General features: G+C 44.9%; 1 protein-coding gene across 2 annotated transcripts in view; it reads right to left on the reverse strand.

Annotated features, from left to right (window-relative positions):
• Positions 1-12,854, reverse strand: part of LOC135391525 (uncharacterized) — a 43,641-nt gene that overhangs the window by 16,768 nt on the left and 14,019 nt on the right. For both annotated transcript variants that reach the window (XM_064621801.1, XM_064621800.1), the window contains 3 exons: positions 11,388-11,442; positions 11,214-11,300; positions 5,384-5,589 (listed from right to left, as the gene is read on the reverse strand). In XM_064621801.1, coding sequence (XP_064477871.1) covers positions 5,384-5,589; positions 11,214-11,300; positions 11,388-11,442 — 348 coding nt within the window. The remainder of the gene's footprint in view (positions 1-5,383; positions 5,590-11,213; positions 11,301-11,387; positions 11,443-12,854) is intronic.

Consider the following 12,854-nt stretch of genomic DNA (forward strand, 5'->3'; position numbering starts at 1 on the left):
ACGAGCGACAAAATTTAATTTTTGTATGTTTGGTACGTTATACGACGTTGATTTTTGTTTCATTTCATCCGTAATTTTCTCATCTTTCTAGTAAAATCATCCGTTATTTGATGTCTACTTCCGTTTGTTTAAAAAAGCCATAAGCCCGGCTACAGAACTACATCCACTGTGAGATTATCGGATAAAAATAATTACCGTGATCGAAAGACATCCAAAATGTCGCGCAGAAAGAACAACCGCATTGTTTAAAAAACGGTTTGGCCGCTGATCACGGGAGACTCTTTTCGGCTGTAGTTCGAGTCACACGGGCTCCGCCTCTCGGCGAACGTCGTATGTCACGTGAGAAGGTCGCTTCTGCCCGCGCGCTGGGGATTCTTCTAGCTGCGGAGAGATGTGGACATGTGCTCGTAGTTTTATAAGGTAAATGTATTTTACGCGCACTACTGCATAGCCTAGCTGGATGGACATGAGATGAGTTTGTGTAAAACCGACAGAGGTTCGCTACACTGGGTGCATTCAGGTGGCTCTTCCTCTCGTGTCTGTGAAACGGGGACGTGTCTGAAGTTTCACCGCTTCCCCGGGCAAAATAGGAAAGCCGACCGGTGACAGCTAGGGTTGCCACCAGACTGGTATTATACCGGCACAGCCGGTTATTTGCTCGCTCTGCCGGTAGGAAGGTGATACCGGCAGCCTTTTGCCAGTATTTGTGGCTTAATATCTTTCATAGGGGCTTTTCCCTTCAACATTCCACTACAGCTTGAATAAATCTGGAGCACAGACCCAAGTCCGCGCAGTCACCAGTTGTTTCATTAGCTACTCATTATTATTATTAGGCACAGGAACACGTTTCCTCGTATTGTCTTGAGCTCCTCTTCCGCCCCTCACCCACTTCCCTTTCCCGCGAGCCTTTCCTCCTTTCCCTCTATTGCACCTCCTCTCCCTCAGCCGGTATTTTTCACTACGAAAGGTGGCAACCCTAGTGACAGCACTGAGTATTTGTCACTCAAAATAATTCATACGGCAAGGAAAGCTTTTGTTCGTTTATTAAACCAAGCATATCATTCCAGATTGCAAGAAGAAGAGTAACTCGTCTTCTAGCCTTCGTGGGCAAGATGGGTGGGGGGATATATTTATTAGACCAAATAAAAAAGGGGAGGAAAGGCAAGATGGGGATCAGTGTTTGCCGAACGGCAACACAAGTGCCTGCTGCTGAACTTCGGAAAATTTTGCAATCAACAACTATAAATCGCAAGAGGACTGTTCTGAACTCCCTGAACTTTCGTCTTCTGTCACGTCACCTTAACACCCGGACAACTGCAGTATATCACAATTTAGACTAAGTGCGACAGGTGTGAGCAAGCAGTTGTGTCTGTGATGTCTGATTCAAATGTGTGCTCAAATCGCTGGAAACATAAAATGAAATAAAAGAGCAAAAGAATAGACTGAGAGCAATATACATGTGATTATTGTATATGTGACTCTGTATCTGTTCTTGTTAATATCTATATCTCGAAATTTGGAAGCACGTACAAGAACAATAATTAACTATAGAGAAGTTATGATGATGTGCGATGTTTACCCCTGGTAGCCTCAGGACCCTACCCTACTTCAGAGGCTAATATGAGGGTAAACACGTTACACGTACAAAAAATACACATAGCCATGATAATCTATACTGTTTTGTGAGGCAAGATAAATTTGAAAATCGCCGTGCATCGAATACATAATGCAGAATTCGAGAAGCCGTAATGGGGTAACACGCCTCGGACAGCAGTACACAGGCAACAGCGTAAATAATATTTCATGACGTGCTAGAGTGCTGACTGTTTCAACGGAATATTTAACGGAATGTTTATCGTGTTCTCAGTCTGACGGGCTATGTACATATAACCGCTCTTAGTACCATTTTTGAAGTTAGAACTCCCAAAAAATCGCATAAATTGCCCTATTTGCAAACAGTTCTGCCGCCGTGCAGATACCAATCTTACCTCCCCATCTTTGCTCTTCCCGCCTCTCCCTTGCTCTCTCTGTCCCTCCTCACATGACATATGACGCACGCCATGAGGCGGAGCCTGTGTGACTCGAACTACAGCTGAAAAGAGTGTCCCGCCGATCACGGGCCTTGACGTTTGTTGTGACATGCGACCAGGACCTGTCCAGGATGCATTGCGTTCGCCCAGCACGGTTTCGTCTACGGAGCAATACATTGGATGCCACCCCTGTTGTGCCGATAATGCATGAGGCGTACCGCGGTTTCGCTAGGGCGGACTTTAATGGCGGTCGGACACCACTGAGTACTAGTTTCGGTTTCGGTTACTGAACGTGCAGCGACGCATTCGCATATGAGCGTACCCCAAACGCTCCGCGCGTCGCTTTGCAGCTGTTCTACTATTAATGTTCATCGCTGTTGCCACAACGTACAAATTCGAGCGCGCAGCCCGCAACAGCTTTGTAGTAAGCTGCAAGTAGTAGTAAGTAATTCGAAAAAATTTCGAATATTCGCACATGTCTATAATAAAGAAATTTACAAGTTATTGTGTAGGAAAACTAGTCCTTCCACAAGGTGCAGTTTAAGACATTCTCTTCTTGTGGTCACACTGTTCCCCGAAGAGGAAAGTGCCTGTTCGGTTGGCACTAAGGTGGCCGGTATGCAGTGACGTAGCCAGACCTCCAAGGTAGGGGGGGCTCTATAGGAAAACCCGCCCACTCCTTCCCCGACGCTGATCCTGGGTGCGACAACACACAATACTTGTGCACACCGCAGCATGCGATTGAAAAAAAAAAAGACGAAAATAATTGATTTGGACATTCACAATACGATTATACTGTGATGTCCAATGAGGTGGTGTCACGAGATTGGAAGGATTTTGAAAAGCTCATACTTTGGAAACCATTCAAGTGTGCCGCTTAGATAGACGCCATGAACTGTATGAACCGTCGCGATCGTCACACTGGTCCCCCCCATATATTATTTCCTCCTCGGATTTGCACGATTTGCCTGGATCGGTCAGTGGCAGGTGGGGGGGCTCGGGCCCCCCCTAGCCCCCCCCCGTGGCTCCGCCACTGCCGGTATGTCCAAGTATTCCCCGGCCAGCCATGACAGTTGCGGGTACGTGTGTGACCCTTCATACTTCCACCACTGTGGAAGTGGATCCTTCTCTCGTAGCAGAAGGCCTTCCTCACAATAATCACTCATTTCTTTCTCGACGAGTAAACGTCCGGACGCAGGAACGTTTGAAGCCAGCTTGTCAAAAGCCTCCCAAACCCCTTGTGATGATGCATGGTTGGGTGCACTTTTTGGGGAATCAGAAATATCCTCCACAAGCTGTGTGGCGTGGTGCTGCACAGTGCCTTTGGTCCACATCAGCTTGTGAATACTTGCGACGTACACAGTTCCTTTGTAGCGAGGGTCCAACAACATGGACGTAGCAGCAGCCCCCACATATCTCCCACTATAGACAGCGGCTGATAGCCCAAGGCTATAAGCTCAGCTACCCTTCGATCCTGAGCTTTCACCTTTCATGCTGGAAGTGGTTCACTTTGTATCAAAATACATGTTATTTTTGGCTGCTTCACCGAACGGATCCTGTCCCCACTTTTCTTCCTATATTCTGCTATCGTTATTAGGTGAGCATTCCAATGCTGCAACATGGGCCGTTGTTTAACCTGTTGGCATCTTCAAAATGCTGGAGCACGCATTGCACGAAGCGTTCGTACTGAAAATTTTTGTAAAGTAGTCCCACACAGGGCTTCAAGCCTTTTCCGGTTGTTGTGAAGGTGCACTTTCTTTACTCTTGTCAGACTTCCCTGCGTTTTCTGAAGTAGTAGAACTGAAAAACTCCGAAAAAGACGCTCCCGCCGAAGAAACAAAACTACGAAATGTGCTCCTCCCGTATCGGATACGTTTCCACGCACATCGCCTAAATAGCCAGCAGTAGCCGGTCGAAGCCGATTTGCCATTCATAGCCACTACTCAGTCCGTAGCCGAGTTGACGTTAGCCGAAGCTAATAGTGAAAACAAGACGCAGTGCTTATTCTGTGGCCCAGACCACAGGATAGGAGCGGGCTTTATTCTGTGGACCAGACCACAGGGTAGGTGTTTGTTTTATTTTGTGGACCAGTCTATGCGGCGCCCGCCGCAAGTGTGAAAAAATGCCATGCCATACTTAATCTAACCTAACCATACCTAACCTAACCTAATTCTAGAACGTAAGAAATGCGTTGTGGCCCTAGCCTAACCTAATTTGTAGCAAAAATTCAGCACTTTTTCTTTTTCTGTGTTCTAGCCGTCGTCGCCCAAACATTCCCACACGATATCGACCACATTCACTGTAACGCGTAGCGAAAAAAAAAATCACTCAAATCTAGCGCCTGAGATAAAAGGGCACGCGGAGCGAAAAAAAAAACAAAAACGACTCCACCTGGAATCGAAACCACACTTTTTGATTACCAGCCGGGGATGCTAACCACTACACCACACCACTGTTCCATGACCATGGCTAATTTTGCAATTACTAATCTTGTGATTCGGTCGGACTGGTCCACAGAATAAACCGGACGCCTATCCCGTGGTCTGGTCCACAGAATAAAGTCCACCCCCGTCCTGTGGTCTGGTCCACAGAATAAAGTCCCCTCCTATCCTGTGGTCTGGTCCACAGAATAAGCACTGCGAAAACAAGATGCCGGAATTATTGACAGCGACGGCGATCAAGGCTGCGCCGAATGCTTGTTTCCAACTGGTAGAATCGTTGTGACAGGTTATATGTGATGGATTCTAATGTGGATCTAACGCGAGATTAAAACGATATTGAGTACTCGAAAGTAGATGAATCATCATTTGTCGAGTCGAGTTAGTGTAGAGTACGAGATCGACTCGACCCGAACTCGAAATTTCGAGTACTCGCACAGCCCTACTAATGACCTAAAATTCATTCAAAAACTAAAATTCATTTAAAAATCATAAAACTAGTGCGTGCTTTGAAATATTCATAGCCGAATTTCGGTATACAAATGAGCCGAAACCAAAACAGCACGCCTCAGGAGAGCATCACCTTCGCAGCTGATGTGGTCAGCAGATCAGACCTATTCCAATCATCTCCATCGCTCCAAAGCCTTCTGATGTGGAATGCGCACTGTGCTCCTTGCGCTCGCAACAAGTGCGATTTTGGTTAATTTGCGTAACAAAGTTCGGCGATGGATATTTGCCGGCAACCGCTCGTTTCGGGATCCTTAAAAGACAGGACTGGTTTCAAGAGAGAGAGACGTGGGGTGGAAGCTTGTAGGGTGCTACACTCTTTCTTATTTCTCTCTTTCTATTCCTTCGCAGCACCCTGAACCTTATCCTCACAGCTATTCTTTAGATAAAATTTAAACGGGTACTTACCATTCGTTGGGAATGTTTCACTTCTTTCTGAAGCCTCTGCACATGCTCCAGATGGCTATTGAGCTGTTGAACGTATTGTTTATTCAGTTGGGCTATCGAAGTTTGCCTCACGCAGCACCGTGCTGCAAATATTGCCTGCTGCTCGTTTAATTTCTGGAGCACTCTCTCAGAATGTGGAGTCAGTATCTCCCCTTCTTCTTCAAGTGCTACAGCAAAGTGGGAACAATGAGTTAACTGCCACTATGCACATTTGAATCAATCAGATTTGGTAACGCGACAAAAGGTCTCGAGAGTTGCACACAGATTACCTGGCAATGTTGACCAGCATCGAACTCTTAAACTGACTATTCATAGCTGTCTCAAAACAAAGATACTGCAAGATATTTTGCATGAAAACATTTGTGCATTGTGGCAGGCAATGCATGAATGTAAATATCCGGCAATATTTTTATTATTTTCTTACGTGTTCATCCTTTTCACCTGTGCTGCCTAGCATTTAGGAGAGCTGATGGACCTACAAATTTCTGTGGTAGTAACGTTTGAAATATGCACGAGAATGGTTACATGGCACTCTGTTAAACCCAGGAGGTTCAATGATAGAAGGGTAGTTTCATTTATAATCGAATGATGCCCGCTGGTCACATTTTTTTATTTCTCTCGAAAAACATATATATGTTATCCCACCCACAAAGAGGTGCAAAAGGTGCCTGACTGCAGGTCTCTGCGATATTTTCTTCTCCGTCCACGGCGCTTCGAAGCAACCGGCACGATTTCGCGGCTTAAATTTTTTCCAACTTTGTGACCTTGTATCTCTTGAACGAGATGTCCCATTTGAATGAAATTTTTTTTACTGACAGAGTGGACAGTGCACGTTCCACCGTGGGCTATTAAATTAATATGGTAAAGAGAAAAGTGTACGAAAAAAATCCCGAAAACACAAGAGAGAGCCTTTTTACCGCACGTTTGGAAGGCCATGGCCGAGGCCCTGGATCTCCGACTGTGATGTTCTTCACATGAGCAGAAAGATCATTGTTTGCTCTTTCGCTTGACGTTAAACATATTGCTTTATCTTCAGCCATTATCCCGTAACAATGCCGTGAACACGGAAAGGTAGGTGAAAATTCTCATTTTCGCGGCAGTCCCAAAAAGGACATTTTCCAATTTTCCGATATTTTGTACTAACATAGCTCTTTCGGGATATGCAATAAAATGTTTGCTTATTTTGGTCCCACAGGGCATGCAATTGTTTTTTCGCACCCCTATTGGGCAGCGCTCGCAGGGGTCAGACACACGTACAAAGAGTGGACTTCTACCCCACCCCCTGTGTCTTCTTTTTTTTTGCTTTCGGTGAGGGTGTCGTCATGCCGAAGGCCGACTATAGTAATATGCACAGATCACTGTGATGCCCGCAGACAAGCAAAAGTTCGTTGCTTAGGCTTTCCCACCCGGTTAATCCCGTGCTTGTAGGAAATCGGACGTGGGAACATGCCATTTGTAAATACTCCGGCTTTGCCGAACCGAAGCGCGAGACGTCTATTCTCTTGTAATTCTGTTTTGTTATTTGCTGGTTTCTTCTACTTGTGAACAAAGACGGAATTTGAAACACTCAGGTGATGTGCCACGATGCCGACAGATCGCACAAGGACTGGTCACCAGGTCTTCCTGGGAATGATAGGACATGTCCGGTCCCTTATTTCTTGAAGGTGAACTCCTTTTAGAAATATTATTTGAAGGAGTTAGCCTTCCAATGGGTGAGAAAGTCGGGACACTGCGTGGGAAAAGACTGGCTTTAGGCGTCTACGGGGTCCCATCCGCTGTCCACATTTTAAGACAAGGGCCTTGCTTTCCTCGATGTTACGTATGGATTGCGTTTTGTCGTCGGCGTAGCGTGTACTTCTGCGCTCCCCATGGCCAGCCATAGCCACACCAGAAGTCGACTATACTGCACAGACTACACTGAATGACGAACGAAAAAAATACCCTGAAACAAGAACTTCAGGCCGGTATCGTTGATTGGATCAGGGCTTTTGAATAGTACCATCTTGAGCACCTCGGAGGCAGTCCATGTCCACGACACTGACGAAATATGTGTGAACTGCTACAACACGTTTTGACTACAGGTTGCTGAGGCAGAGCCTTCAGGTGAACAAGATCCTCCGGCTTCAAGCCCTGACGACACTGACTTCACTGACCCCACCGAAATTGTGCAGACTGTGAACAGGAGCATATCAGAGCAAGATATTGGCCCACTGAGGCACCCGTAGAAGACGAAGTAGAAGAAACAGAAGTAGAAGAAACCAGCAAATAACAAAACAAAATTACAAGAGAATAGACGTCTCGTGCTTCGGTTCAGCAAAGCCGAAGTATTTACAAATGGAATGTTCCCACGTCCGATTTCCTTCAAGCACGTAACCTTGAAGGGATCAACCGGGTGGGAAAGCCTAAGCAACGAACTTTTGCTTGTCTGCGGACATCACAGTGATCTGTGCATATTACTATGGTCGGCCTTCGGCATGACAATACCCTCACCAAAAGCAAAAAAAAAAAAAAAAAGACAGGAGTGGAATAGAAGTCCACTCTTTGTACGTGCGTTTGACCCCTGCGAGCGCTGCCCAACAGGCGTACGAAAAAAAAATTGCACACCCTGTGGGACCAAAATAAGCGAACATTTTATTGCATATCCCGAAAGAGCTATGTCTCAGCTATGTTAGTAGAAAATATCGGAAAATTGGAAGATGTCCTTTTTGGGTAAAAACTGCCGCGAAAATGAGAATTTTCCCCTACCTTTCCGTGTTCACGGCATTGTTACGGGATAATGGCTGAAGAAAAAGCAATGTGTTTAATGTCAAACGAAAGAGCAAAGAATGATCTTTCTACTCGTGCGAAGAACATCACAGTCGGAGATCCAGGGCCTCGGCCATGACCCTCCAAACGTGCGGTAAAAAGATTCTCTGTCGCGTTTTCGGGATTTTTTTTCATATACTTTTCTCTTGACCATATAAATTTAATAGCCCACGGTGGAACGTGCACCATCCACTCTGTCAGTAAAAAAAATTTCATTCAAATGGGACATCTCGTTCAAGAGATACAAGGTCACAAAGTTGGAAAAAATTTAAGCCGCGAAATCGCGCCGGTTGCTTCGCAGCGTTGTGGACGGAGAAGAAAATATAGCAGAGACCTGAGGTCAGGCACCTTGTGCATCTCTTTGTGGGTGGGATAACATATATTTTATAAAAAATGTGACCAGCGGGCATCATTCGATTATAAATGAAACTACCCAGAAGTAAATGCGAGCCAGGACTGTCGTGCATTCATCACTGGTCTGCAAGAGAAGGTGTCAAAGCACAGTTTTGCTGCACATGGACAAATGTTGAACATTTGTCAGTGATGAGGTACAAGCTAAGCAGCGTAACACATTGTTGTATCATCACATTGTATCCAACAGTAATAGATGTATAACAGTACATGAAAAATGAAGATGAAACGTGGTTTGCTGGCACGACTGCAATGTGGATATGCATGTGCAAGCGGCAGGCACCGAAGTAAGCGGGTGTGGTAAATACGTAGGAGCTTCTGTCATCCTCTGGAGCTTTAGTGTATGTGTCATTATGTGAAATGTGCAATTTATGAGAATTTGCATAATTGTGCAGGGCTGTACATCTGCAATAGCCAGTTTGCAGCACTGCATATGAGAAGACACTTCCAAAATAAAAGTTGATCTATCATCACCTTTTGTGAACAGGGAAAACCAATTAGTGTGTCATAATGCATCATGTAACTCTACAGCATAAAGCACTACAAAAAAATTAAACCTCAAGACAGCCCTATACTTATAATTTTGCTACATGTTTTTTTTATACAACTAGTTTAGCTGTTAGCAAGATTGTGGGCACCACAATATGAAATAATCTTCCAAGAAAGCAGGAAATTATGTTTCGAAACACCTGCCTTATTTTGCTAAATGGAATGCGGTCTTCAAAGGGGAAAAGAAAAGCGTTTGTAGAGCAGGGCCCTCAAACTCAAATCAAGGCACGGTCTGACATTAGACCACACCATGGAGTGCCACACAGAAAACAAATTATTACCGTAAAATACCCTAAAATAGCATCAAATAAAAATATACACAAAAAGTATGAGCGGTGCAGTTATTCTGGAGCCGGACGGTGTGCACAATTCATTACTGAAAATATGAAAGACGATTCAAGAAAAATATGTACATAGCCCTCCATGAATGATTATGAGTAAGGCCCTCGGTTTTCCGCGATTCCACGAAATTTCGCGGAATTCGGATTTAATCGCGGAATCCTTCGTTTGGCACAGAATTTCACGGAATCCCTTTTGTAGGTGTGCGGATATCCAAGTTCTCGAATTCGAATCGAATATCAATCACTCGAAGTATTCGATTCGCAAATCGAATAGAAAATATTTGAGTTTCCGCATATTCGACGAATACGAACGACACCTCCCGAAAGTGGGGTTCACCTGACGCTTCCCTGCATGAGGTGAGGCCTGCTGTACAAACTTGAAGCCTACTTCACGAAATTGTCCATGCTGCAGAGCAAACACAGACATATTGTAGTTTAGCTTAAGATAATGTTAGCCTAAGTTTATTGTGCATACTTCGCCTGAGGAAGGGGCAGCGTCCCTCCCGTTTGCAGTTTAGTGGTGGCACGGGGGATTTTGATTTCATGTCTGGTAGGTTGCCTTCAAAACGTTAAGGCTCTTAAATAATGCCTACAGCCTTGGAACAAAAGAGGGAGTCCTAAAGATATAATTTTCCCAGGGCATGTATTGTAGACTCCTTCCTATAAAGTTCCTATAAGCTCTGTAGATGCTAAAAGATCTTTCAGCAGGTATAAAATTATTGCAGGCGACAGACCGCATCAGAGAACACAAGATATCGTGTATGTAATGCTGAGCCACAACAGTGCTTTGAATCTGTAATTTTATAAAATATTTCTTGTTCCCACATTATCCAACAAAATGAGTGTTACCCGTTTCAAGCAGCCGTTGACTGCTCGCCGCGGAAAATCGCAGAAATCACGAGTCAGTGTCGCAGAATTTTAAATTTGCTGCAGCAGAAAACCAAGGGCCTTAGTTATGACAATGCTCAGAAGCACTGAAACAATCTCCTACTTACACACTGTATTGTTACCCTTGCTTACAGTTTCAACTTGGAAACAGAAATAGAAAAGCTTGAGAGAAATAGCGAGAATTTAAAAAAGTAAATACAATGGCCCTTGCACATAGCTGTTCCATCTCTCTTTTTTCTCTCTCTCTCTCTCTGCCTCTCTCTGTTCGTTTCTAATTTCCCGCAGACGATATCCGGAGAGGCTGTTGCTCCATAAGCTCGCAAACTTATTGTAAAAATTAAGATGAGCCCATCCTCACATTAGCTACACTATTAGTCTACACTAAGACCGGGGTCCGTTTGCATAAAAGTTGAGTACGAGTCTCAGACTCAATCTCAATAGCCTTGGCAGTGCATTGAGAACACGCTTGCTGCTCATGGGGGAGGCACTGCCAAAGCCGTGGAGATTGAGTCTGAGATGCAAACTCATCTTTTATGAGAGTGGGCCCAGGTTGCTACTCGTCGAGGTTCATGAGCCACAAGAAGTACCCACATGCATTTGTGCTCCCTAATGTAGACAGGGGCAGCACTACGCCGAGCAAGGGTAAAAACAAGGCATGGAAATCTGTGAAATGAAATACTCCGCCTATTTTTTGAGAGGGCAGCTTTCTCCTGTTCGGTGATCAATGACCCTCGAGCCACTGAATAGCTGACTACAAGCCATATGCGGCCCATGTTTGAGACGCCTGCCAAACTTACACGTATGACCACTAGTTTTCTTGTCGGGCTGGTATCTTTGATGTTTGGAGCGTGTCCTCATTCTTCTTGTGTCACACGGCCACAACACTGGAATAATACGAGCATTTTTTTTTTCAATGTATCCAATCAAGTTCTACAAATATGAAAAAAAAAGAAAGAAAAAAGTTATAGTACCTGACTTCTGAGCCATCTTTAACCTTTTTTTCTTGCGTGTTTGGTCACCCAGACACTGCAAAATTATTGAATAAAGGGTACCAAACTCTTAGTGTACAGTCAACCGTCGATTTATGGAAGGCTCACGTCCCTTGAACTGTTCATACATCGAGGTTTGGAATGAGGAAGGGGATGTGTTTTGTCCCAGAGGACACCAACCATAAAAGGAGAGAATTTGAAAATTGAAGGTTCATATATCGAGGGTTGACTGTATGTACACAGGTCCTCAACCCAACAACTATGTATAAAATTTGGCAGGGAAGTACATTGGTAATATAGTAATAAACAGAAACGGCCTTTATTTATTCTTAATTTTGGGCGGGAATAGCGAGACAACCTTTGTTTGGGTAATTGCTCTTCTTTGAAAATGAACATATCCCCCCCCCCAGGAAAAGTTGAACATGATCTACCACGCAATTTTCCACCCACTTCAACACGTAGTTACTCCGGCTCTTGTTGGTCCTTATTGGTGAGACAAGCCTGACTTTAATTGTCCTTACATAGTGTGTTGTCAGTAGTGAGCACCGTAGTCGCCGTGGATTCGTAACGGGATAACTGAATTTTATTTGATAGGTTACATACTAGATATAGCATAAAATTAAACGAGCCGTGCGGCCACGCGTCCGCTTCCGTTCGTGTCTCGTCGTTCTCTCTCGCGCGTCGGCCGGTGCGCCTCCGTTGTCATCTGATGCCTGTATTCCGATAAGCAGCGATGCCTGGCGATGGATTCTTACTTCGCTAACACCACCGGCCTTTAATCAATTGCGACCTCGCAATTGTCGTCCAGCACGATGTAGTCATTGAGCCATCGTGGCTGTCGCTTTGGACGTTGAGACGTCGTCCGTGTCCGTGTGTCACAGTCGCTGTTGGGCTGCGATTGCGGAACCTCTTGCGAAGTGTTGTTGGAGTTGTCTTCATTCGAATGTGTAACCACGCGTTTGAGCTGTCTGGCTGTAGCTAGTCTTGATTCGTGTTTGCCATTACACGTTCTTTCGATGGTGTACGTTTGGTTTTCCGCAGCAGTGATTACAAATGGGCCATCGAATGGAGCATCAAATTTGTTCTGTGCAATGCCATTGTTGTACCACACAGTGTCTCCGACTTTGTAGCTCGGTACAAAATGTTTCTTGTCGTACGATGACTTCATGCCCTGAAGGTATGCGGTCAGGTTTTCGTAAGCCTCGAGTCGTGATGTCTCCGCATCCTCGTGCATTTCGATTGAGATTCCTAGTTCGTTGTCAATGGAAAGGCGAGGTACGTAGTTGTACAGTAGTTCGAAAGGAGTAGTCTGGAGTCCCACGTGTTTTTGGGTATTTACTTCAAAGGTCGATTTTTGAAGATACGAACTCCAATTTTCGATATCCCCATTGATGTTCTTTCGAAGTGGTTGCAGGATCCGTCCGTTTGCTCGTTCCACAAGGCCGTTTG

Source organism: Ornithodoros turicata, chromosome 4 (genome assembly GCF_037126465.1).
Source record: "Ornithodoros turicata isolate Travis chromosome 4, ASM3712646v1, whole genome shotgun sequence".
NCBI classification, from domain to species: domain Eukaryota; kingdom Metazoa; phylum Arthropoda; class Arachnida; order Ixodida; family Argasidae; genus Ornithodoros; species Ornithodoros turicata.